Here is a 25,397-nt window from a genome sequence, read left to right on the forward strand (position 1 = left end):
TGAGAACTAGTTCATAAAGTCCTAGATGAGAGAGTCTAAGGTTTTAACTGCCTAGATGTCGTATAAAGAACCTAGCTAACCTCTACCGTATTTAGAAAAGACTAAGGAATCTTACCAAATTTAGGCCGCTTCCTGTGCTCTATGGTACATTAATAGCACTATCTAGTGGCTTAGATTTGACCTAATAGGTAGTCAAAAACTCATATGTTGAGTTTAACCTAAATTGGTCAGATATGATAGTACATCGAGGCGACTTAGGTGTCCCTATCATGTGTGGAAATGGGTCAAAGGCCTCGTGAACAGGGTTGAGGGTCCTTAAACCTGTTTTGAGAGAAGATGAGAGACCACACAAGTATACTTAGTAGCTAGCCGATACACAGATTCACTCCTCTAGATTCAGTTTGACTTTATAGTTCATAGAAGGGTAGCCAACTAACCTTACACATGATATTCACATAGGAGATGATTATGATGAGGTTGCACCTCCCTAATCCAAGAAACCGATGATTCAGTCATATGGAAATATAAGCTAGCTAAGTCTGAAAAACAGAAAAGTTGGTTCATCTCAGAGCTCAGATACGACATCCACTAGATCCCCGTCGCCAGAAAAGGTAAACAACTCCCAGACCTAGATTGGACTTGAAAGAAAGAGAATGATGTCCAGACCCCAATTGAGTTTGTGACAAGCAAGAGAACCGTTCGAAACGCTGAGACTTCTTAGAAGCTATAAAAGCTTGTGTTAAAAAGATTCAATTGAAAGAGGAGTCGATGAACTAGTACGACATGATTTAAGATTAAACTTTTTGTAAGTTGATTCTAAATTGTACTAACCTTTAATTGGCTAATCTTATTCTTTGGGTGCAGACACATGAAGTAGTCTTGAAACTGAATCACTCTAAAAACGTCTTGTGTCGTTTTTCTTTCCATTAATTATATTTTTATCGTGTTCTAACTCGCAATAATTAACCAAACCTTTATACATCGACGTTTAATCCTCCATTAACGTGTGTGCCAATGATCGTGCTTTTTTGTTGGTATATTATGTCATTAAACATAATCAATATTAATCTCTTAAAGTTTCGTTGGTCAAAAGTTGATAGATCTTTTACTCTTTATAGCTTTTGAATTAATAATTAACAAATCAAAAGTGTAATCAATAGCCTAAACCAACAAACTAATTAATCATTTGATAAAATAGATTTTTAGGTGTCTCTAAAATTTTAAAATAGACAACATTTTGTCTCTAAAGTTTAGATGCAAATAAACGCTCTTCGTCTCTCACTCTCTCTTTCTCTCTCCTCGATTTTCCTTTCGTTTTCTTCTTGTACCGACTCTCACCGATCACTGACCCAATAGACGTGTTCATCGTTTGCTAGGTAGTACTGTTAGTTTTGACCCTCGATCAAAGCACACTGAAACAAATAATCAAATCATAATGAAATACACAATCCAAAAGGAATCGGAAAGAAGTATAATAAAACATTCACAAGTCTTTGTACCGACTCTCATAGACTCTTCACCGACCACTGACCCAATAGACGTGTTCATCGTTTGCTAGGTAGTACTGTTAGTTTTGACCCTCGATTAAACCACACTGAAACAAATAACCAATTCATAATGAAATACACAATCCAAAAGGAATCAGAAAGAAGCATAATAAAACATTCACAAGTCCTTGTACTGACTCTTCACCGACCACTGACTGTCGTGTTCATCGTTTGGTAGGTAGTAGTATTAGTTTTGAAAGTCAAAGGTTAGAAAAATATATATTGAAAAAGTGGATAGAAGAGATAAAGAAGACAGGTGGAGCAACGAGAGAGGAGGAGAGATAGTGACCCATAGAAAGAAATATAGAGCATCACGTAGAGAACTGAATCCTGTCGGCGAAATGGATGATCCAAGAGAATATGAGTGCCACCCTTCACGTGGCCCAACATGATTTAAGAAGTGACTCAAATTGACTGCTCTTTGCCTTTGCCTTTGCCTGTTGTCTTCTATATATGGCCTTTATTGGACCTTCCTTCTTTTGGTATCCCCTTTTCTTTCCCTCTTTGCAGCCTAAGCTACCAAATTCCATTATTCTCTCCTTCAAAATTCTGTCTTTGGGTCATCTTATTTTGCCTAACCAAACAAGGAAAGGCTAAGGAGCAGCTATATTATGGACGATGATGGGGAGATTACACACAATCAACCCATAATCTCGAGGTTTAAAAGGGTCTGTGTTTTTTGTGGGAGTAGTGCTGGTAAGAGAAATTGCTACCGTGAAGCGGCCGTTGAGCTCGCCGGAGAACTGGTAGGTACTTCCAGGCTTTGGTTGGTTGGCTATATATATACATGTGGGATCTCACATTGGTTGGAGAGGGGAACGAAGCATTCCTTATAAGGGTGTGAAAATCTCTCCTTATCAGACGTCGTAAGGCTGATGCGATACGTAATGGGTCAAGACGGATATTTGTAAGCGGTGGGCTTGAGTTGTTACAAATTGTATCAGAGCGAGATACCGGGCGGTGTGCCAGCGAGGACGTTGGGCTCCCAAGGGAGTGGATTCTGATATCCCATATCGATTAGAGAGGGAAACGAAGCATTTCTTATAAAGGTGTGGAAACTTATCTCTAGTTCAGGCGTTTTAAAAACTTTAAGGGAAAACCCAGAAAGGAAAGCCCAAAAAAAATAATATCTACTAACAGTGGGCTTAAACTGTTAAAAATGATATCAGAGCTAGACACCGGGCAATGTGCCAGCAAGGACGTTGGGCCCTCAGAGGGCGGATTACAAGATCCTACCTCGGTTAGAAAGGGGAACGAGATAATATCTACTAACGGTGAACTTTGCCCGTTAAAATATACCCTTTTTCATTGAGTTCTATTCTTTGTGTTAGGTCTCGAGGAGATTGGACCTTGTTTACGGTGGAGGAAGTATTGGCTTAATGGGACTCGTCTCTCAAGAGGTTCACAACGGAGGTGGACATGTGATAGGGTAAAATTAATATTTTTTGAGTTAAATATTTGACCGAAATTCATTTGATATTTGATGGGTTATTAATTATTTGACAGAATTATCCCGAAAACATTGATGCGTAAAGAGGTATGAAATCTCGATTATCGTGCAAATATAACTAAAAAAACAAGGATAAAGTTTTGAATTTGAATGTTACAAATATCATCCGACATAACATGTTTTAAGACAAAGTTTAAGAAATATAAACACTTAGGATTAAAAATCCATAATGTTGATTATGTGTATTATTTACTATATGGTGTTGGTGTAACAGATTACTGGGGAAACAGTTGGGGAGGTCCGACCAGTTGCCGACATGCACCAAAGGAAGGCGGAGATGGCCCGCCACTCTGACTGTTTCATTGCCCTCCCAGGTCTCTTTCTCTCTTATCTAAACAAAACATTTTTAGCTTAAACTAAACTAATCATGTTAACCAATAGGTGGATATGGAACATTGGAAGAGCTCCTCGAAGTCATAACGTGGGCCCAGCTCGGTATCCACGACAAACCGGTAAGATCCTATCTAAAACGGTTTTATCATGACACTCGAATAAAGAAGAGTACATGAATGAATCAATACCACATCTGAATCCGTACAGAAAAGTTACTGGTTTTACCAACAAGAGATGGTTCAATCATAGAAACTTCAAACATAAATAAGTAACGTGATTATGTCGTGGAGGTCTAGAGCCATTAGATATCGAATTCGAATTCTTAGACATTGGACGTTTTATTTAAGTCAATAGATTATTGAAAAGAGGTTGTTGTATGATATAGGTGGGTTTGCTTAACGTTCATGGTTATTACAACTCGCTTCTCTCCTTTATCGACAAAGCTGTGGATGACGGTTTCATCATGCCATCTCAACGTAGTATCATTGTCTCTGCCCCTAACGCTAAGGAGCTTGTTCAAAAGCTAGAGGTTCGTTTGTTCGTTTGTTTGTTTGAACTTCTAAATTACCTCTTTTATCTTTCAATTACGTCAAAGTTTAGTAGTGATTTAATACAGTTGAATTATAGGAATACGTGCCCGTTCATGACGGGGTCGTGGCAAAGGTCAAATGGGAAGATGAACAGATGGAGCTGAACGCCAGTTTGCAGACAGAATTCTACCGGTGAAACAAAAAAAACAAGAACATATCTGTCTTTTTAGAGTTCTTTTTTTTTTTTTTTCTTTTTATTTGTACAAATAAGGGAAGAAATAATATATTAAATTTGAAATATATATTATTGTGTTGAGAATTTTTTTAATTAACAAAAAAAAAAGTATTGTTATGGGCGTGTGGGGGCAATGACGTAAGGGTTGTACGGATGGGAAATCCAAAAGGCCCATATCTTCTGTACAACCTAAGGTGATGTTAACATACACGTAGAGAAAGATGTGGCCTTTGCCTTATTATCTACATTTAGAGAGATAGATGGGTGGAAGTATCTAATTTGGATCCTTATGAGATCAACACATTTACAATACCATAAATATCAAGTACGGGTGTTCGGGAATTGAGTCGGGTTGTAATAAAACATTTTTTAAAGTCAATTCAATTGTTCGAGTTGTAAATTTTTCAATCGAAGCAACTCTTATTCAATAATGAATCTAATCCAGCTCATTCGTAAAATAGTTGGGTTAGATTAGTTTGTAACGACAGTTGAGTTCTTATTTTTAAAAAACTGTATAAAAAATATGAAATTTTCGGTTAGGTGTTGTGTTGAGGATTGTTGAGAAGGAGTCTCATTTAATGAACGATCATGGGTTTATGAGTAAGAAATACATTTCTATTCGTATGAGGTCTTATAGGAAGTCCAAAACAAAAGCATGAGAGCTTATGCTCAACGTGAACAATATTGTACCATTGTGGAGATTCGTAATTCTAACATGCTGGAGATCTCGCAACCACAACCGATCTCATGTCTTTCCCTTCAAATCTCTCTCATTTAACTCGAAAATCGACGTATATCAAGAGGAAGAACATTGCAACTCACGAGATGGTTCAACACGTTGTTTGCCTTGCCTCTTGTCACTTGGATCTCAACTCGTTAACACCTCACGTGTGGCTCGGATTGAGTCATCCCTCAGGTTGTTTCCTATATTTTTGACCTTTCAGAGCTATCTTTGACATTATTGGAGGCATTTGAGATTAGTATGACCCATGGTTGCTCAAATTAAACTATTTTGAGCTAGAAGATGGGATTATTTGATACCTTTAAATAAGCTAAGCTCATTAGTTTATTCTAATTTGATGACGTGGATTAACATCGGTCGAATCAAATGTTGAGGAACATATTCAAGCCAGCTCTAAGAACCTTTAGTGACTCTACTTAGGCTAACTATTGTGTTATGTATGATGAAGTGTCTTCCATGGCTTCAGCACCTGTCATAATTATGATTTTTATGCTATGTTGTTCTATGTTATGTCACGATATGCTATGTTAAGTTATGTCATGTTTGTAAGTTATGCTATAGTGATATGTTATAATGACGATAATCTATAATGCATAAACCTCCATAGACCATGTCATACAAACTATACTATGTACGAAAGATTTGACACGAATTATGTATACATAATTCTAATACTATAGAAGAATGGAGGTTTGACGTGCATCAATAAATTTATAACATGATTTTAAGCTACGGAAGGGAACCTCATACATTTTTGTATGTCATATGCGTCGGGATACTTCCTCATTATAATAAGTATAGACGCATGCCTTACGACTTAAAACATTTATGTTCACCATAATGTTATGCGGACCATTTTCCTTCTTAGTGTCTGGCAGCCAATTAGCGAGTGCTAACCTAATGAGCTAGGCCCAAGGGGTATGTGAACGCGCTTGGTGAGCCAATGTGCACGTGCGTAAGCCGTGTGTAGAGAAGTATTCCATATCCAACCCTATCCGAATTAATTTTAGGAGAATCCACGAACCAACTCATCTCATAAAATTTTCAAATATTTGAACCTAACCCAACTCAATCTGATCCGTTTNTTTGAAATATATATTATTGTGTTGAGAATTTTTTTAATTAACAAAAAAAAAAGTATTGTTATGGGCGTGTGGGGGCAATGACGTAAGGGTTGTACGGATGGGAAATCCAAAAGGCCCATATCTTCTGTACAACCTAAGGTGATGTTAACATACACGTAGAGAAAGATGTGGCCTTTGCCTTATTATCTACATTTAGAGAGATAGATGGGTGGAAGTATCTAATTTGGATCCTTATGAGATCAACACATTTACAATACCATAAATATCAAGTACGGGTGTTCGGGAATTGAGTCGGGTTGTAATAAAACATTTTTTAAAGTCAATTCAATTGTTCGAGTTGTAAATTTTTCAATCGAAGCAACTCTTATTCAATAATGAATCTAATCCAGCTCATTCGTAAAATAGTTGGGTTAGATTAGTTTGTAACGACAGTTGAGTTCTTATTTTTAAAAAACTGTATAAAAAATATGAAATTTTCGGTTAGGTGTTGTGTTGAGGATTGTTGAGAAGGAGTCTCATTTAATGAACGATCATGGGTTTATGAGTAAGAAATACATTTCTATTCGTATGAGGTCTTATAGGAAGTCCAAAACAAAAGCATGAGAGCTTATGCTCAACGTGAACAATATTGTACCATTGTGGAGATTCGTAATTCTAACATGCTGGAGATCTCGCAACCACAACCGATCTCATGTCTTTCCCTTCAAATCTCTCTCATTTAACTCGAAAATCGACGTATATCAAGAGGAAGAACATTGCAACTCACGAGATGGTTCAACACGTTGTTTGCCTTGCCTCTTGTCACTTGGATCTCAACTCGTTAACACCTCACGTGTGGCTCGGATTGAGTCATCCCTCAGGTTGTTTCCTATATTTTTGACCTTTCAGAGCTATCTTTGACATTATTGGAGGCATTTGAGATTAGTATGACCCATGGTTGCTCAAATTAAACTATTTTGAGCTAGAAGATGGGATTATTTGATACCTTTAAATAAGCTAAGCTCATTAGTTTATTCTAATTTGATGACGTGGATTAACATCGGTCGAATCAAATGTTGAGGAACATATTCAAGCCAGCTCTAAGAACCTTTAGTGACTCTACTTAGGCTAACTATTGTGTTATGTATGATGAAGTGTCTTCCATGGCTTCAGCACCTGTCATAATTATGATTTTTATGCTATGTTGTTCTATGTTATGTCACGATATGCTATGTTAAGTTATGTCATGTTTGTAAGTTATGCTATAGTGATATGTTATAATGACGATAATCTATAATGCATAAACCTCCATAGACCATGTCATACAAACTATACTATGTACGAAAGATTTGACACGAATTATGTATACATAATTCTAATACTATAGAAGAATGGAGGTTTGACGTGCATCAATAAATTTATAACATGATTTTAAGCTACGGAAGGGAACCTCATACATTTTTGTATGTCATATGCGTCGGGATACTTCCTCATTATAATAAGTATAGACGCATGCCTTACGACTTAAAACATTTATGTTCACCATAATGTTATGCGGACCATTTTCCTTCTTAGTGTCTGGCAGCCAATTAGCGAGTGCTAACCTAATGAGCTAGGCCCAAGGGGTATGTGAACGCGCTTGGTGAGCCAATGTGCACGTGCGTAAGCCGTGTGTAGAGAAGTATTCCATATCCAACCCTATCCGAATTAATTTTAGGAGAATCCACGAACCAACTCATCTCATAAAATTTTCAAATATTTGAACCTAACCCAACTCAATCTGATCCGTTTTTCAAGTCAATTTTCTATGATCGTCAATCGAAATAATAATAATCTATCAAAATAATTCAATATTTAGGCTCCTATTATTGATATTTATGAAAACACCCAACATTTTATTCCTATTTATTCCTATTTTTGTGGTACCAATATGAGGAAGAAAAATTATTAGTCATTTAATCTTATGGTCCCATATTTTACAATATTTATATTGTAAGGCACCTAAATGTGTGGCTTTGATTTAGGGGTGCCTTTTTAAATTGTGTCGTTTTGTTATTAAAGTTACCTATAAATATAATAGTAAGCAAGTAATTAAGAGATTATTGATGTTCCTAAAGAATATCATTAAATAAACTTATAAAGACTATTCCAAAGTTTAGAAAAATTAAGAGATATTTTTCGAAAATAAAGATAAATGAGAAAATGACGAGGCATAAATGAGGCATGACAGTGGACACTACTACATGCATAACATATCTATAATGAGGCCGTGAACTTACACGTTCATAAAAAAGTCATGAAAGATAATGTGGCGGAAAATAAATAACACGAATTTAAATAAAATTAAGAAATTGAAGTATTTGCCCAAATTTAACCTAAGGGCTATGAAAGATAAACGTCGTGAATGTATTGCCCTAGTTTTGGTCCCGTAGTCGTCATTGTGATGTCGTAGTTCGTACAGGGGTGCCTTAGTTGAAAAATAAGAGTAGCACATGACTTGAGTATTTTAAAAAATACTCAGTAAGTAACTTTACTATTGGGTCGGAAAATGCATACGCAAGTAATCATAGAGGGACCTATTCTTTCATAAAAACATTTCATGACTTGAACTCTACTTTCCCGTTTGAGCTAAAATTGGATGTGTAGTACTTCTTTACACACGGGTCATGTATGCGCACATAGACCCACCGGGCAATCGTATACGTACTCTTGGGCTAGCCCTTTAGCTCACGTAGGCTCATGTTGTCAGAGTCATAGAGGAAAAGGAGTCTGCATAATAACACGACGTACATAGACATAATAATGTACACGTCCATACTCGTCGTAATGGGGAAGTATCCTAATGCATGTGACAAAAAAAAAAAAAAAAAAAAGTTGACCTCATGGGCCCGATCTTAGAGTTGACCTCAGGTCATACATTTATTATTTCATAAACTTAACTTTCATTTATACGTACACAGCGTAACGAATTATGATATGGATGAGTAATAATACTTGCAAAATGGTGTGTTTCTTGCCAAACACACTGTGATGTCTAAGTCAGATTCGGGATTATGTTAGTATAGCAAGAATTAGAATAGTTATAGCATAGCTCATGTGTGAGTCTCTTCTTTCCATTTATATCGAATTTGATCACCGATGAGAGTTTCTACACTTAGTTTTTCCTCTTCTTATTTCGATTTTAACCATTGTTTATCTAGACTAGACAGCTTGTCCTAAATAAAGAGTTGACCTCATGGGCCCGATTTAGACCTTGAATCACTAGGGAATGGTCTGCTCGAGTATGGTGACTTCACATCTGGCTTCGGGTCACTAGAGCATAGTCAACCGAGGTTCAACTCCTTGGCTTTCTTCATAGCTTTTTCATAATCCATTTTTATTTAGGATTTAATTTTACTCACAATAGTTCTGTGAAATCCCTCGTCAATTCGAAAGAATAGCGAAACATTCCTAATAAGTGTGTGGAAACATCTCTCTAATAAACGGGTTTTAAAATCTTGAGGGAAAGTCCAAAGAGAAAAATATATGTTAGTAATGAATTTGGGCCGTTACCGAGCGGTGTGCCAACAAGGACACTGACCCCTAAGAGGGATGGGACTATGAGATCCCACGTCGATTGGAGAGGCTTTCTGTATTTCTTATAAGAGTGTGGAAACCTCTCCAAACGTAAGAGAATCATGGATTACAATCTTATTAGTAATATTGTCTTCAAAACGAACATTTTCCTATTGATCTTAAGATAATGTTGCTATCACGAGTAATAATAATACGAGCTCGATTTCTTCGTGGCACAATTATGCACACCCAAGAATTAAAATATGTTGTATTAAGCTTATACATAAATAGAACCAAGAAATTATTTCCCAATTTAAAAAGAAAAAAAAATAACACAATTATTGAGAAGACATCAGTTCCTTTCTATCTTACAAATTTGATTTTATGATCGTATTTAGTAACTTTCCATTTTAAGTGCAACTCCATGTTATGTTCCAGTTTCAAAAACTATCAACAGCAGCAAGCCACAGACCAGGAACACAACACAGGAAGGACGACGACACTTACAGCGGGTCGATTCTCAAGATCCTCGGCCGCCTTTTTGTCGTTTCTCTTCTAATGCAGCAGCCTCGTTCAACATGTCGGCTGCGTCCTTGTGCATATCTAGCTTGGCAAGCGCAACGGCCTGCATGTAAAATGAAGTCGACCAATCGGGGTAAACACATTGGGCTTGCATCGCGTCTCGAAGAGCAGCGTCGGGTTGGTCACAAAGAAGATAACATAGGCTCCGTCGTGCATAAACAGTGGGAGAAACCATGGTGCCAACATCAATGAACTGCAGATTGTGTAGATCATAGTTACTTCTTGTTTTAGTCTTCAACAAGAACAATTCTTTCAATTCATTCATAACCAAAACAAACATCGAGAGCAACTAGTTGATTACGTATGTGAGATCCCGCATCGAATGAAGAAGAGAACGAAGCATTTTTTATAAGGGTGTGGACACCTCTCCCTCTCCCTAGCAGAGGTGTTTTAAAAACCTTGAGGGAAAGCCCAAAAGAGGACTATCTGCTAGTAGTGGGCTTTGTTAGACGAACACGACTCTCCACAATGGTATGATATTGTCCACTTTGAGCATAAGCTCTCATGGCTTTGCTTTGGGTTTCCCCAAAAGGCCTCATACCAATGGAGTTAGTATTCCTCACTTATAAACCCATGTTCGTTCCCTAAATTAGCCGATGTGGGACTTCCATCATCCAACAGGCTTGAGCTGTTATAAATGGTATTAGAGCCAGACACCGGGTGATGTGCCAGTGAAGAGGCTAGGCCCCAAATGGGTGAACACGAGGCAATGTGCCAGCAAGGATCCTAGGCCCCCAAAAGGGGGTGGATTGGGGAGGCCCACATCGATTGGAGAAAGAGAATGAGTGTTAGCGAGGACACTCGACTCCAAAGGGATGGATTGTGAGATCCCACATTGATTGGAGGGGCACGAAACATTCTTTATAAGGGTGTGGACACCTCTCCCTAGCAAACGCATTTTAAAAACCTCGAGGAGAACCTTGAAAGGGAAAGCCAAAGAGGACAATATATGCTAACGGTGAGCTCGAGCTGTTACAAATGGTATCAGAGCCAAGTGGGCTTGGGCCGTTACAAATGGTATCAGAGCCAGGTGGGCTTGGGCCGTTACAAGTGGTATCAAAGCCAGGTGGGCTTGGGCTAATCCAAATGGTATCAGAGCCAGACACCGAGAGATATGCCAGCAAGAAGGCTGAGCCCCAAAGGGGAGTGGACACGAGGCGGTGTGCCAACAAAGATGCTGGGCCCAAAAATGGGTAGATTAGGAGGTCCCACATCGATTAGAGAAAGGGAATGAGTGTCAACGAGGATGCTTGGCTCCAAAGGGGTGGATTGTGAGATCCCACATCAGTTAGAGAGGAGAACGAAACATTCTTTATAAGGGTGTGGACACCTCTCACTAGCTCATTTTAAAGAGAACCCCAAAAGGAAAATCACAAATAGGACAATATCCGCTAGCGGTGGGTTTGGGGTGGTTACAACATAGGACTCGAACTAGATGCTAACATCCAACCAAACATCCGACCAAAAGTAAACAAATGTGATTTTGTGGCAGTTGAAAGAGAAGAAATCCAAATGGTACCTGAGAATAACAGTCAATTGCTGTTTTAAAATCCTTGTCACGAAATGCCAAGTCCCCACGCTTCCTTGCCTCCAACATGTCTCTCATTTGTTGAGTCCATTCTTGGAAAGACAACTGGAAAAGAATTCTAGAAATTTAAACATATCATACAGAAAATAACAACATTTGTTTAAGAATCACAATGACTTTACCTCGTTTGTTCCTTCGTCGTCTTTGTAGTGTGTCATTACCAAAATCTGATGGATAGCAGTGAGATCCATCCTCGTACAAGCATCGCCCATTGGAGTGAGAGGATGTTGTGGCGTTAGAGGCGCTTCCTCATGCTTTGGAATTCCTAGCATCACATAAGATGGAACCTGCAATCTCAAGACATGTCTTTTAAGCTTAGACCATTGGCCAATGCACTACTTGAAGGCACCGAACGAGACAAAAGAATCGAGGCCGCTAGTAGATATTGTCCTCTTTGAGCTTTTCCTTCTGGGTTACCCCTCAAGGTTTTAAAACGAGTCTGGTAGGGAGAGGTTTCCACACTCTTATCGGAATGCTTCGTTCCCCTCTCCAACTGATGTAGAATCCACCCCCCTTAAGACCAGCATCCTTGCTAGCTCACCGCCCGATGTATGGCTCTGATACCATTTGTAATAGCCCAAGCTCTCCTAGCTCTGATACCATTTGTAACAATCCGAGCCCACCACTAGCAGATATTGTCCTCTTTGGACTTTCCGTTCTGGATTTCCCTTCGAGGTTTTAAAACCCATCTAGTAGGGAGAGGTTTCTACACCCTAATAAGGAATGTTTTGTTCCCTTCTCCAACCGATATGGGATCTCACAATCCATCTCCTTAGGGGCCCAGCGTCCTCGTTGGCACACTGCCTGGTGTCTGACTCTATACCATTTGTAACCGCCCAAACCCACCGCTAACAGATATTATACTCTTTGAGTTTTCCCTTCTAGGATTTATCTCAAGGTTTTAAAATGCGTCTGGTAGGGAGAGGGGTTTCCACAACCTCATAAGGAATGCTTCGTTCCCCTTTCCAACCGATGTGGGATCTCACAATCCACCCCCTTGGGGACCCCCAACATCCTCGTTGGCACACCGCCCGGTGTCTGACTCTGATACCGTTTGTAACAGCCCAAACCCACTGCCAGACGTGGGATCTCACAATCCATCCCCTTGGGGACCCCCAACATCCTCGTTGGCACGCCGCCCAGTATCTGACTCTGATACCATTTGTAACAGCCCAAGCCCACCGCCAGTAGATATTGTCCTCTTTAGCCTTTCCCTTCTAGGTTTCCTCTCAAGGTTTTAAAACACGTCTGGTAGAGAGAGGTTTCCACGCTCTTATAAGGAATGCTTCGTTCCCCTCTCCAACGGACATGGGATCTCACAGAAATGAATATCAAATACAAGCTAATAACATGGTTGCTTACATCAGGTTTATTTTGTAAGGGTTCGAGGGTTGCAACAAGGTCCTTAGTATTTGGCCGATCCCGAGGTTCATATTGTAAGCATCGTGAAGCAAGATCAAAAACGACAGTTGCCTCCGCAGTTGAAAAGTTACCCTCCAAATGCGAATCCATTAAAAGAATAATGTTTTTGCCTCGTATCATATCGAGTGCCTGCACATAACATTGCACATATTAATTCTTGTCATAGCAAATGATTTATTAGCTTCAAAAAAGTTCCATTGCCCTTTGACCAATAAAAGCTACGTGGGTTACAAGAATCAAACACTTACATGACTAGGAGGGATGTGCTTGCCACTTAGTAGATCTAAGAGCACTGTTCCAAAGCTAAAGATAACACTTTCTGCAGTCACTCGTCCTGTAACAAACAACCACATACATGAGTAAAATCGAAGTTCTTCTCCCAATGAATGATAAAATATTCGAGGAAGCCGCCCGAATGTGTGTAATAGCCCAAGCCCATCGCAGGTAGATATCGTCCTATTTGGACTTTCCCTTTCAAGTTTCCCCTCAAAGTTTTTAAAACACGTCCGCTAGGGAGAGGTTTTCACACCCTTACAAAATTCATCCCCCTTTGAGACCCAGCGTTCTCGTTGACACTCGTTTCTCTCTCCAATCGATGTGGGATCTCACAATCCACCCTTTTCGGGACCTAGCGTCCTCGCTGGCACACCGCCCAGTGTCTGGCTCTGATACCATTTGTAAGAGCCCAAGCCTACCACCACTAACAGATATTGTCCTCTTTCGGTTTTCCCTTTCAAGTTTAGGTTTTTAAAACAAGTACGTTAGGGAGAGGTTTTTACACCCTTATAAAATTCATCCCCCTTCGAGACTCAGCGTCCTCATTAACACTTGTTTCTCTCTCCAATCGATGTGGGATTTCACAATCCACCTCCTTCGGGACCTAGCGTCCTCGTTGGCACATCGCCCCGTGTCTGGCTCTGATACCATGTGTAAGAGCCCAAGCCTACCGGATATTGTCCTCTTTACGCTTTGTCTTTCAAGTTTCCCCTCAAGGTTTTTAAAACAAGTCTGGTATGGAGAGGTTTTCACACCCTTATAAAATTCATCCGCTTTCGAGACCCAGCATCCTCACTAACACTCGTTTCTCTCTCCAATCGATGTGGAATCTACAATCCACCCCGCTTTGGGACTTAGCGTCCTCGCTACCATACAGCCCAGTGTTTGGCTCTGACACCATTTGTAAGAGCCTAAGCCTACCGCAACTAGATATTGCCCTCTCTGAGTTTTTCCCTTCAGACTTCCACTCAAGATTTTTTAAACGCGTCTACTAGGGAGAGGTTTCCACACCCTTATAAATTTCATCCCCTTTGAAGCCCAGCGTCCTCTCTCTCCAATCGATGTGGGATCTCACAATCCACCCCTTCGGGGCCTAACGTCCTCACTAGCACAACTCCCCATGTCTGGCGCTGATACTATTTGTAACAGCTCAAGCCAACCGCTAGCAGATACTGTCCTCTTTGTTCTTTCCCTTTCAGGTTTCCCCTCACAGTTTCAAAAACATAACATGTCTCCTAGGGAGAGGTTTCCACACCCTTATAAAAAGTTCGTCCCCGTTCAAAGCCCAGCGTCGTCGCTGACACTCGTTCCTCTCTCCAATCAACGTGGGAACTCACAATGTAGCTAACATGAACGAATACAAACAAGAACACATACCATTTCTTAAATATTCAGGTGGAGTATAGGCAAGATTAGTGCTATAACTTTTACCATCCCGGCTGTTCTTCATCAATCCAAAACAAGAAAGTCGAGGATCACCATTCTGTCAAAACAAAACCCATCAGCAAACCATAATTCAGCTCTCATTCAGACAAAACATGACCATATACAAAACCCATTGTAGCATCACCTCATCAAATAGAACTCTATACGCATTCAAATCATGATACAATGGACGTTCCTGAGAGCTACAGTAATCTAGTGCCTTAGCCATATGTAAAGCAACTCTCAATCTCATAGCCCACTCAATCGTCTGATTCTCCCCTGTCAAGTAAACCCAAAATGGATATCACCACACCATGAGCTAATAACCAAGAACAAAGATCTTAATCTCATAAATTATAACAACATACAATGGAACAGATGCTTTGCGAGGGTGTCATTGGGCATATACTCCGCAATAAGAAGCCTCTCATCGCCTTCACAGCAATACCCAATAAGATTCGCCAGCCTTTTATGCCGCAATTTACCCACCCCTGATGCTTCCTCCTAAAGAAACCGATCAAAATCATACAAGAAATCAACAATGGAATGTAATCGAGAAAAATGGAGAAATGGGTTTCAAGGATTAGTACAGCGAACTGTTTGGGGTCGGGCCAAGCTAACTTAGTGAACTTCTTGACGGCGATCCAGCGGCGATTGCTCTGGTTTTGAAGCCGACCTTTGTAAACGACATTGGGGGCTTTCTCGCCGCTCTCGGAAACGATGTAATCCGAGCTGAAATTGTTGGTAGCAGCCTTGAGGTCGGCGAAGGAGAACTCGGAGAAAGCAGGGACGCCGCCGCTGCCGCCGTAGCCGGCTGCAGGATCAGAAGAGCCATTAGAAGGATGTGATTGGGAATTGTTTTGGGGAAGAGGGGCATGATTGTTTGTGCCTCCTAGACTGTGAGCCCTCTGTAAGGACGATCCACAGCAGCCCATGACTGACTCGTCCACTCAATCCGCCGCCCACCTCCACCAGCTCCGCCGTTTAACTAGAAAAACCTCATACAGCTCCGCCGTTTACTTGAAAGCTCCACTCTCTCTCTCTCTCTTACCCTCTCTCTCTCTTCTGGTTTTTTCCCTATTTTTTAATTTTCTTGGGTTGATTTTCCATGGCTGGGCACTGACAGGACCTCTGTTTTTCTCTCAGCTTCCTCCTCGCATTGAGTTGTCTTTTTTGAGTCGGGGAGGGGTAATTTGGTAATTTCGGATAACGTCTCTTTTTTGTTTCTCGCGCTGTACTGTCACGTCCGTTGTCATTTTTTAATTTTTGTTATTAAATTATATTTTCCACAAAATTATGAATTATTATTATTGTTATTTAAATTATAAATAATTATAAATGATGAATAATAATGCTCCGGCCTCTGTTCCTACCTATTTTATTATTATAGTTATTGGAAATCGAAATGTCCTTTTTTTAAAATTTTATAAAATAATTATAATTAATTATCTGCTCAAACAATTATAAATAATTTTGAATTTTGTCTTTTTTTAGTGTACAAAATTAAATTAAATGTTTTAATCGTGAAAAATTCTCAATATATTTTATCTATTTTTATTTGGCTCGGGTCAAACCCGAAGGTTTTACCCATGAACTCGAAACAGAACTGATTCAGTTCGGGTTCAGACAAAATGGACCCAACCCTACCCGAAATGCTAATCCAACCCAACCTTTATAGTTCGGGTTGGGTTGGTCCAGGTTGTCGGGTTGAATGTACACCCTAGTATTTAATAGAATTTAAATTTTTTATTTTATGTCTAATAAAATTTTAAATTTTTTAAATAATTAAATGTATGAATGATTTAGTATATATAAAGTTAAAAATTTAAACCAATATTAGAAACTACTGTGAGATCACATGTTGGTTGGAGATGGAAATAAAACTTGAAAACCTCTCCCTGGCAAATGCGTTTTAATAATCTTGAGAGGAAGTTCGATAAGGAAAGCCTAAAGAGAACAGTATATGTTGGAGACAGAGGAAAAGGGAAAGCTTAAAGAGGACAAAGATTGAACCCCGAAGGGGGTAGACAACCGGCGGTGTACCAATAAGGATGCTGGACACCGAACAGGGTGGATTGTGAGATCCACAAATCAATATTTATTAGAGTGTGGAAACTTCTCCTAAACATACACGTTTTAAAAACCTCAAGAGGAAGCTCAAAGAGAACAATATCTGTTAGGCTAGGTTTGGGCAGAGGGAAAGAAAAGTCCAAAAGACGGTTTTAAAAACCTTGAGGGGAAGCTCAAAAGAAAAAACCCAAAGATGATATATCTGGTGGACATGAGCTTGGGCGAACAGAAGCCCAAAAGACACATTTTTTTAAAAATCTTGAAGGGAAGTTCAAAAGAAAAAACCCAAAAAGGACATATCTGCTAAACGTGAGCTTGGACGGACGGAAAGCCCAAAAGACGCATTTTTTTAAAACCGAAGTCCGAAAAAAAAAGCCCAAAGAGCACAGTATATGCTACGCATGAGCTTGGGCAGAAGAAAAGTCCAAATAGTACAATATTTACTAGACTTAGACTTACGCGTAACTAAAATCCGAAAAAGTTAACATGTATTAGAGAGTGAACTTGAGCTATTACAACGGTATTCCTTAAAAAAACATGTCTGCATAAACTTTTTAAATTTTTTTAATTTTCAATTAAAAAAAACTAAATTTCTATGCAAATAAATAAATAAATGTTTTGAAAATCTCACCTCACTTGAATTATAATTCTAAATAAATAATTTGATTTTTTTAAAAAATTCTATATATTTTAATAATACAGCTACAAATAAAGTTTTTTTTTTTATAATAAAAATGGTAGAATTATTAATATTTATGAAAGAGATTATGTATTTAATGAATTGGTTGTCCTTAGAACCTATTAAAATATGATAGCTATCATATTATTATTAATAAATATCTTTATCTCATGAATCATGGAATACCATTACGTACCAATTTGCAAATATTTATATCTTTAAAATGCTTTTTTTATTATTATTAAAAGACTATCGTTGTTAGAGAATAATTAAACATCTAATATTTATTTTTTTAAAGGTACGTGCGATTAAAATTATTTGGACCAACTTAAAATTATAGATTCGTTCGATTAGTGGCCCGAACAATCTGAATAGAGTTAACAACTAAATTCTTTATTTTCGGGTTGAGTTGGATTGTTTGATTTTTTTTTTAAAATCATATTTATCAACTTAATAACTAAAATCTCATAAATTTTAAATATTAAGAATTCACAAGTCACGAAAAATCACTGACATCAGTTACAAACGTCAAATATTCTTAATTTTCATAGTGATCTTAAAAGTAGAATAGAGTTGGATTGGGTTGTAACCCTGTTTTCGGGATCTGACCAAGAAAATGTCAACTTACGAACCGACCCGAATTTTTAATTTTCCAAAAAGTCAACTCAACCCAAACCCAACAAAGAAAATGTATCACTCATATCGGTCACAAAAGTTAAATATTCTTAATATTCATAATAATTTAAAAGTATGATAGAGTTGGATTTCGTTGTAACCCTATTTTTTGGATCCGACCAAAAAAGTGTCAACCCACTGACCAACCCGAATTTTTAATTTTTCAAAAATTCAACCCAACCAAAATTTATGATTTAGATTGGATAGTTCGAGTTGGTCAGGTTATTGGTCCATATAAATATCTTTAATATACACATTTTAAAACCTTGAGAGGAAACCCAAGAGGAAAAGCCCCAAAATAAGATATTATCTACGTTTGGGCCGTTATAAATGACAAATGGCATTAGAGGTAGGTTGTGGGCGGTGTGCCAATGGAGATGCTGGACCCTAAGGGGTGGGGTGTGAGATCCCACGTTTCTTATAAAGGTGTGAAAATCTCTAGAACAAGCCAACACGTTTTAAAAACCTTGAGGCTAACGAATCCAGTTGTGGGCGGTGTGCCAATAGGGACGCTAGCCCCTAAGAGGTGGATTGTGAGATCCCACGTTTCTTAAAAAGGGCGTGGAAACCTCTAGAATAAGCCAACTTATTTTAAAAACCTTGAGGCTAATAGAGCCAGGTTGTGGGCGGTGTACGAGCAAGGACGTTAGGGTCTAAGAGGGTGGATTGTGAGATCCCACATTCAGAAACCTCTGGAACAAGCCAATGCATTTTAAAAACCTTCAGGCCGACGAAGCCAATTGTGGGCGGGCCCCTAGCTGGTGGATTGTGAGATCCCACGTTTCTTATAAGGGTGTGGAAATTTCTAGAACAAGCCAACGCGTTTTAAAAACTTTGAGGCTCACAAAGCCAGTTTGTGGGCAGTGTGCCAACGGAGACAGCCCCTAAGGAGGTGGATTGTGAGATCCTATATTCCCTATTAGGGTGTGGAAACCTATATCGCTGGCTCCTAAGGAGGTGAATTGTGGATCCTACATTTCTTACAAGAATGTGGAAACCTCTGTAACAAGCCATGAACAATAGTTGGCTAACCCGGGAACCCTAAGCCTTTCTAAACGTCTCCCAAATGAGCCCTTAAATGTGCCCAATCAAAGAGCCGTTTGGTTCAAAATTTAAGCAACCAACAGGAAATGGATCTATATTTACTCGATTCATGGCTCACCCAAAATCATAATCAATCAATGCTACCAATTAATCATAAACCCATAAAGAATTAAATACAATAAACGAATCATTTGAATGAATCCACCAAAAAAAAAAAAAAAAAAAACGGTGAAGAATGAATTGAATGCTTGAAGAAGCTTGAAGCTATGGCGGACCTGGCTGGCTCTGAGCTATGGCTGAAGAACAGAGCTCCTCGTATGCTGTAATGGAGTCCCCACAAAACCTCGTCAACCCCACAAGAACCTGCCTCACCCCCTGTTGAATCTCACACCCATTAAACTTACCCACTTTATGCACAGTCCCCGCCGCCACCGCCGCCGTTGTCTTCTCCTCAATTTCTTGATTCATCTTCTTCGCCTTAATCTTCTTCTCCAAATCTCTGTTCCCCAACGCCAATCTCTGCAAATCCCAACTCTGCTGCTCCAGCGCCTCGTCCAACTTCGACACCACCCCCTGTATAGCCTCAGAGACATCCTTGTCGGAGAATTTCTCGGCCGTGTCGGACCAGAGGTACGCTATTACGAATACAGGAGGAGCACCGATTCTCGCCGGAGAGAATGGCGGCGGACAGCCGCCATTCGGGGTTTCTTCCGGCTCGGGTTCGTGTAATAGACACCGGAGTAGCCAACCGTTGAGCGCTTTGATGCAATCCTTTTGCGTGGCGATTAAGTTCACGAAATTTGATCTCCAATTCTCGAGTTCGAGCTTTAAATCCATGGCGGCTTCCAGATGGGCGTCGTCCAAGGCGCCGTTGAGGACTGATTCGAAGGGTTTGGCGTCCGTTAATGCCTGGGTTTGCTGCTTGTGAGCTTCCGACATGGCTTTCCACATGCTCTGTAATCTATGAACACGAAGAACAATAATGAAATTAAAAAAGACAATGATTTTAGGCTCAAAATTTAAATATTATCCATACCCATGAATCAATTCATTCATTTCTGCCAAAAATTCTTCATCCCTCAGCTTACTAATGGTGATCGAAATCCGATCAACCACCTGAATCGAAACATTCAATTTGATCGATAAATTTCTGATCGAGCTACGAACAGAATCAATTTTCCGATCATCGGCGTTCTTCTCCACCAAATTCTTCAGCTGCCGGCATTTCTTTTCAAGAATCATACGCAATCTCTCTAAACCCTAAACCCAATTCATAAACAATCTCAGAAACAGAGCTTCATAAAAATGGCGGAATCAAATGAAACCCATTAGTTAAAAAAGAACAACCTTCACTTCCAGGTACAGTTTCTGCTCCCAAACACAGAGCTTCTTCAAGGTAGATAGCAGCCCTCGAGAGCTTGTTCTTGAATCTTAGCCGCCATGGATGGAAACAAGAAATCAATCAAAGCATGAAAAACAGAGGAAATTACAGAGGAGAAGAAGAAAGGCGATACCTTTGCAGAAACTCATTCTTTGGCCATAGGAAAGCAGCTTGGAAATGGAATTGCTTGATTCAGACGCTTTTTCAAACGAACCCTTGATTTCTGTCATTAAATCCACGACACCCATTTTTGATTCATCAATTTTCTTTTCCGGTTGGTTTAATTTCTCCGGCGGAGCCACCACCGGCGGTTTCTTCTGCTTCTTCTTCTTGTTCGTTACAACTCTTGTTGTTCCTGGTTTTTGATCTGGGTCCCAATTGAAATTGGGTTGTTCGTATCTCTCGTAGGTTTCGAAGAAATTGAAGAAATCCCACGATGAGCCAGTCGGCGGCGGCGGCGGTGGTTGTCCCCTCGCCGAATCGTAATTCGAGAACATTAAATTTCCGATCTGGGGAGATCGTGGTTTCTCTTGTGTAAAACACCCATCTTCTTCATCGTCCGATTCCGAATCGGAGTCGGAATCAGAATCAGAATCAGATCGCTCCGATGAAGTAGCGGCAGACGGCGGAGGAGGACATTTCAAATCGCCACCGCCGCCGCCGCAGCTTTCACCATCTTGGTCAAACAAACGGCGGAGAGCTGAGGCGACTTTGTTGAGTGAATCAGCATAAGCAGAGTGGGAATCAATAAGGGAATGGGTAAAAACGAGAGCTTGGTCAAGGAATTTGCAGCGGTCACGGCAAAGAGCCACCGCCGGAAGATTGTCGAGCTTGGAGGAAGCGCAGCCCATCGCCGGAGATGGCCGTCGCCGGAAAATTGCGAAATCTCAAACGGCAGAGAAACGCAGTTACAAAAGGAATCGGAATTCCAACGCTGGAGTTTTATGGGACAATTAATGGGAAGAAAGGGAATGTTGGCGGGATTCGCATAACGTCTCTTTTTTATTTGCAGAGTGGTCCCTAGATTTTTTGGTTTTTAAAATTGGGGAATTTCCATTCAGCCCCTAAAATGGAAATAAGGCGTAACAGTAAAAATGAATAAGGGAGCCGTTGGATTAGCATAATAAAATTTGGAGCGTTTTGGTTTTGGAGAGGTAAAAAGGTAAAAAAGGTAAAAAGGAGAGCATAATTGGAATTTGAATTAAAAGGATAGCATGGTCATTTTACTGCCTAAAAAGAAGAGATTTTTTTTTCTTTTTAATGAGTGGGAGTGGGATTGGTTTACTTTTTGGTTTTAAATTGTTGTGTGTTTTTAAGGTTAGAAGTGGAAGCATGGAGGGGTGGAGAGTATATGTTTTTTTTACCTTTTTACTGTCTGATGCTATTGTGTTGCCCATTATTATTGTGTCAATGGGCAATCATATAAGATATGATGGAGCAATAGAGTGCTCGTTTCAAACCCTTTTTACTTGCTTTTATATGTAGTTAGGTTTTTACTGTTTTTGTCGTATCGATACGAATGTATGATCATTCATCAAAATCATGTTTCCACTTACTAGGGTTCAAATGTCCAAAAATGTATTATATGGGATCTAATCGAAACCAAAACAGACAAAATCTGCTAGCGGTGAGCTTGGGCTGTTATAAATAGTATTAGAACCAGACAGCGTGCGATGTGCCAACGAGCACGCTAGGCCCCTAATGGGGGTGGATTGTGAGATCCCACATCGGTGTGGAAACCTCCCCTTAGTAGATGCGTTTTAAAATCGTGAGGTTGACAGTGATACATAACGGGTCAAAGCGAACAATATCTGCTAATGGTGGGCTTGGGTTGTTACATCATCCTATTTGAGTTCTATCAAAATTGTGCTTAAATTTTTTTAAATATTTCTCTCATACGTGACCCAAGGCTCAATCATACTTCAAGATTGTCTGTAAAGTCTAACTTTCACATGGTTGACTTGCTTGCTAGGTTAGAACAAGTGTCGCACAATCGTTGTCCCGCTGCCACAAGAGTGCGATTGTGACAAGTGGTATCAAAGCTGAGTTGACTCCTTCGATTGTAGTAATCAAACATGTTTGCTGCAAAACAACTAGGAAAATTCCAAACTAATCGATTGGTAAAGATCGAAAACCAGTTGCTCTACATGAATAAAGTTCTTGATGAGAATAAGGCTTATGGAGTCTCGCCTGAATGAAATTGTCGCTAAAGCCAACATAAAATAAGTTCATAATCCAACTCAACCTAACCCGAACTAACCCAAACTATACAAGTTAGGTTAGATTGATCAAATTTTGTTAACACTTGAATGCCAAATGTCACACGCACGCTCTCAAAACGTTGTAAATAAGCATTTATGGAAATAATTTAAACATGACTACACACGTGTCATGCGTCATGCTTAGGAGATTGATTTTTTTCCCGTATCATAACGTCTGGGTGGCACATTCGAACTAGTCAGTATAGAAATTAGTGAGTAGCTTTCACTTGACGCTTTACGCTCGCATCGACATAAACGTCTCAATCGAGCTTATCTTTAGGTTACAAAATGGTAACTGCTTCGACAAAGGTCTATCCCGACGAACCCGTTTCGTGGCAAAAAAGACTGAAATACCCTTTTGTTTATAATAGTAAGAAAAATGATATGTATGTAACAAAAAGAATAGTTAATGCGAGAGAGCATTGAGTATAGAAACCCTAGTGTTCATCAAAGTTCTTAAGAGCTTTTCAGTCACATTCTCAATGCTTTCAATCCACTCCTCCAAATCCTTCATCTTCTCCATCCTCACCTTCACTTCATTATCGCCATTGTTACTCACTTCCATGAACTCCAATATCCCATTCTCCACCTTCTTCCCCTTCCTCATCCACCTATTCCGTCTCCATCCCAACGACGTCCCGATCCCCTCGAACATCACCACCGAAACCATCCCCGTCACCTCCATCACACCCTTAATCGCCACCGCGAGCTCCTCCTCAGGAACCGCCGTCACCGTTCCAACTCGAACAACCGAACCCAATTTAGTCGTTTCTTTCCCCATTCGTTTCCGGGCTTTCTTGTACATGTCTAATTTCATCTCGTTATTTCTCCGCATGGCCACACGCGCCGCCACATGCTCCTCTCGGAAGGCGAGGACAAGGCTTTGGAAGATTCCATACGCGTCGATGAATCGAAGGAAGTCTTCTAGAACGTTTTCGACCCATGTCGAGAATCGACATATTGACTCACGTGATTGTGGGAGTTGGAGTATGTCGTCGAGATAGTCATGTACGAGCTTCACGGCGTTGAGACCACTGCATAGCCAAGCGGCGTTACGGTGGTTGGTGGACGGCCAGGATTTGAGATTGGCGATCTCATCGTTGAGGGAAGAGATCAAGGGGTGGGATCTGCATGGTAAACTGATGGATCGGAGATGGCGGGAGATTCGGGGGTTCGGGTGACAGGCGGCAGCCGAGCCCGGCTGGAAAGAAAGGGATCGCCGGAAAACACCCACCATTCTGATCGGAACTTTGACGTCGGGATTGAATTGGACTGGATTGGATTGGGGAGTGTTAAATATATGGGGAAGGGGGCGAGGGAGGCATGTGGAAGGTAGAGAAGGGACAGATCGAGGGCACATGGGGTGTGTTAGGGGTTAGATTAAGGCGTGTTTGGCTGTTTGTTGCTGTAAAGACTGCAACATGTGGGCGTTTATTTTGGTGATTTTTCATGCACGTTCTAAAAAGAATATGATTTGATGGAATTTGTTGGGTTTTTTTTAAAAGATTGTGGATGGTTGTGGAGATAAAAAGTTTGATAGATTCGATATTAATATTAAATTCGTTATCGAGCTTATAACTTAACTGATTTGAATGAGACCGACCTGATTGCTAAGCTGCTATAGTTTATGGCTAGAGCTATGAGCTCTAATAGAGAGAACAATAAGGATAACGAGCTTAGAACTGGACAAGTGGGTAAAAGAGCAGCTATCTCAGACTAATACTGAATCATTTTTTCGTTGTTATCTACATAATAGTGCTAAATTAGTCGAGTGATCTTCTTTATGTTTATTGGGCTGAAGTTATAATGACCCATGTCTAGGATTTGTAATTCATATTCGAAACTTGATGATCTCGACATTCCTTTGTGTAACAGTTCAAGCCCATCATTAGCTGATATTGTCTGCTTTAACTTGTTACGTATTGTCGTCAACCTCACAGTTTTAAAACGCGTCTATGGGTCAAAGAGGATAATATCTGTTAACGGTGGAGTCGGGCTGTTATAAATGGTATCAGAGTTAGATATTGGGCGGTGTGCCAGTGAGAACAATACGTAAACGCGTTTTTAAAACTATGAGACTGACGATAATACGTAATGGGCCAAACTTGACAATATCTGCTAGTGGTGGGCTTTGACTGTTACACTCTGCATCCCCTGTTCACGTTACTTACTTCTCGCTTCTAAGAATGAAAACTCACATGAACTCACCCCTGTTCACGTTTCTCAGTCATCCTATCCTCAAGATCACTCTCATTCTGACCTGATCTCACTTCATCCATGTATCCCTGTTTTATATGACTCTCACATGCCCACTAACTTCCACCTTTGGTTCATCCCGAACCACATCTTAATGAGAGAGGTACCGTTCTGATACCATTTGTACCAATCCATGTCCAAGATTCAAATCAAGTGTCGAATCTGAACTCCAAATCTTAGACATCAGTCGTTACAAAAAAAAAAAAAAAAATAAATACAAAA

The 25,397-nt window shown here is 39.9% G+C and overlaps 4 protein-coding genes across 4 annotated transcripts; 1 reads left to right on the forward strand and 3 right to left on the reverse strand.

Moving 5' to 3' along the window:
• The first annotated feature begins 2,010 nt into the window (after nucleotides 1-2,010).
• LOC111450641 (cytokinin riboside 5'-monophosphate phosphoribohydrolase LOG1-like) lies at nucleotides 2,011-4,153 on the forward strand. The gene is made up of 7 exons (XM_023090867.1): nucleotides 2,011-2,293; nucleotides 2,879-2,976; nucleotides 3,054-3,084; nucleotides 3,272-3,371; nucleotides 3,439-3,509; nucleotides 3,776-3,919; nucleotides 4,018-4,153. Exons 1-7 carry the CDS (start codon nucleotides 2,159-2,161, stop codon nucleotides 4,114-4,116), a joined length of 678 nt encoding a protein of 225 aa, XP_022946635.1. The 5' UTR covers nucleotides 2,011-2,158; the 3' UTR covers nucleotides 4,117-4,153.
• A 5,607-nt stretch (nucleotides 4,154-9,760) lies between these two features.
• Nucleotides 9,761-15,957, reverse strand: LOC111450640 (probable serine/threonine-protein kinase At4g35230). The gene is made up of 9 exons (XM_023090865.1): nucleotides 15,400-15,957; nucleotides 15,178-15,313; nucleotides 14,955-15,088; nucleotides 14,762-14,867; nucleotides 13,357-13,442; nucleotides 13,049-13,237; nucleotides 11,809-11,973; nucleotides 11,618-11,731; nucleotides 9,761-10,291 (listed from the first exon to the last, which is right to left on the reverse strand). The coding sequence occupies exons 1-9, from the start codon at nucleotides 15,742-15,744 to the stop codon at nucleotides 10,037-10,039; spliced, it is 1,530 nt and encodes a 509-aa protein (XP_022946633.1). The 5' UTR covers nucleotides 15,745-15,957; the 3' UTR covers nucleotides 9,761-10,036.
• Nucleotides 15,958-19,391: 3,434 nt separating this feature from the next.
• Nucleotides 19,392-21,594, reverse strand: LOC111450252 (nitrate regulatory gene2 protein-like). Its single transcript, XM_023090275.1, has 4 exons — nucleotides 20,792-21,594; nucleotides 20,625-20,707; nucleotides 20,314-20,537; nucleotides 19,392-20,238 (listed from the first exon to the last, which is right to left on the reverse strand). Exons 1-4 carry the CDS (start codon nucleotides 21,507-21,509, stop codon nucleotides 19,542-19,544), a joined length of 1,722 nt encoding a protein of 573 aa, XP_022946043.1. The 5' UTR covers nucleotides 21,510-21,594; the 3' UTR covers nucleotides 19,392-19,541.
• A 1,731-nt stretch (nucleotides 21,595-23,325) lies between these two features.
• LOC111450828 lies at nucleotides 23,326-24,156 on the reverse strand. The gene has a single exon (XM_023091119.1). The coding sequence runs from the start codon at nucleotides 24,154-24,156 to the stop codon at nucleotides 23,326-23,328; it is 831 nt and encodes a 276-aa protein (XP_022946887.1).
• Nucleotides 24,157-25,397: the final 1,241 nt, after the last annotated feature.

The sequence above is a fragment of the Cucurbita moschata genome, unplaced genomic scaffold, assembly GCF_002738365.1.
Source record: "Cucurbita moschata cultivar Rifu unplaced genomic scaffold, Cmos_1.0 Cmo_Scf00012, whole genome shotgun sequence".
NCBI lineage: Eukaryota > Viridiplantae > Streptophyta > Magnoliopsida > Cucurbitales > Cucurbitaceae > Cucurbita > Cucurbita moschata.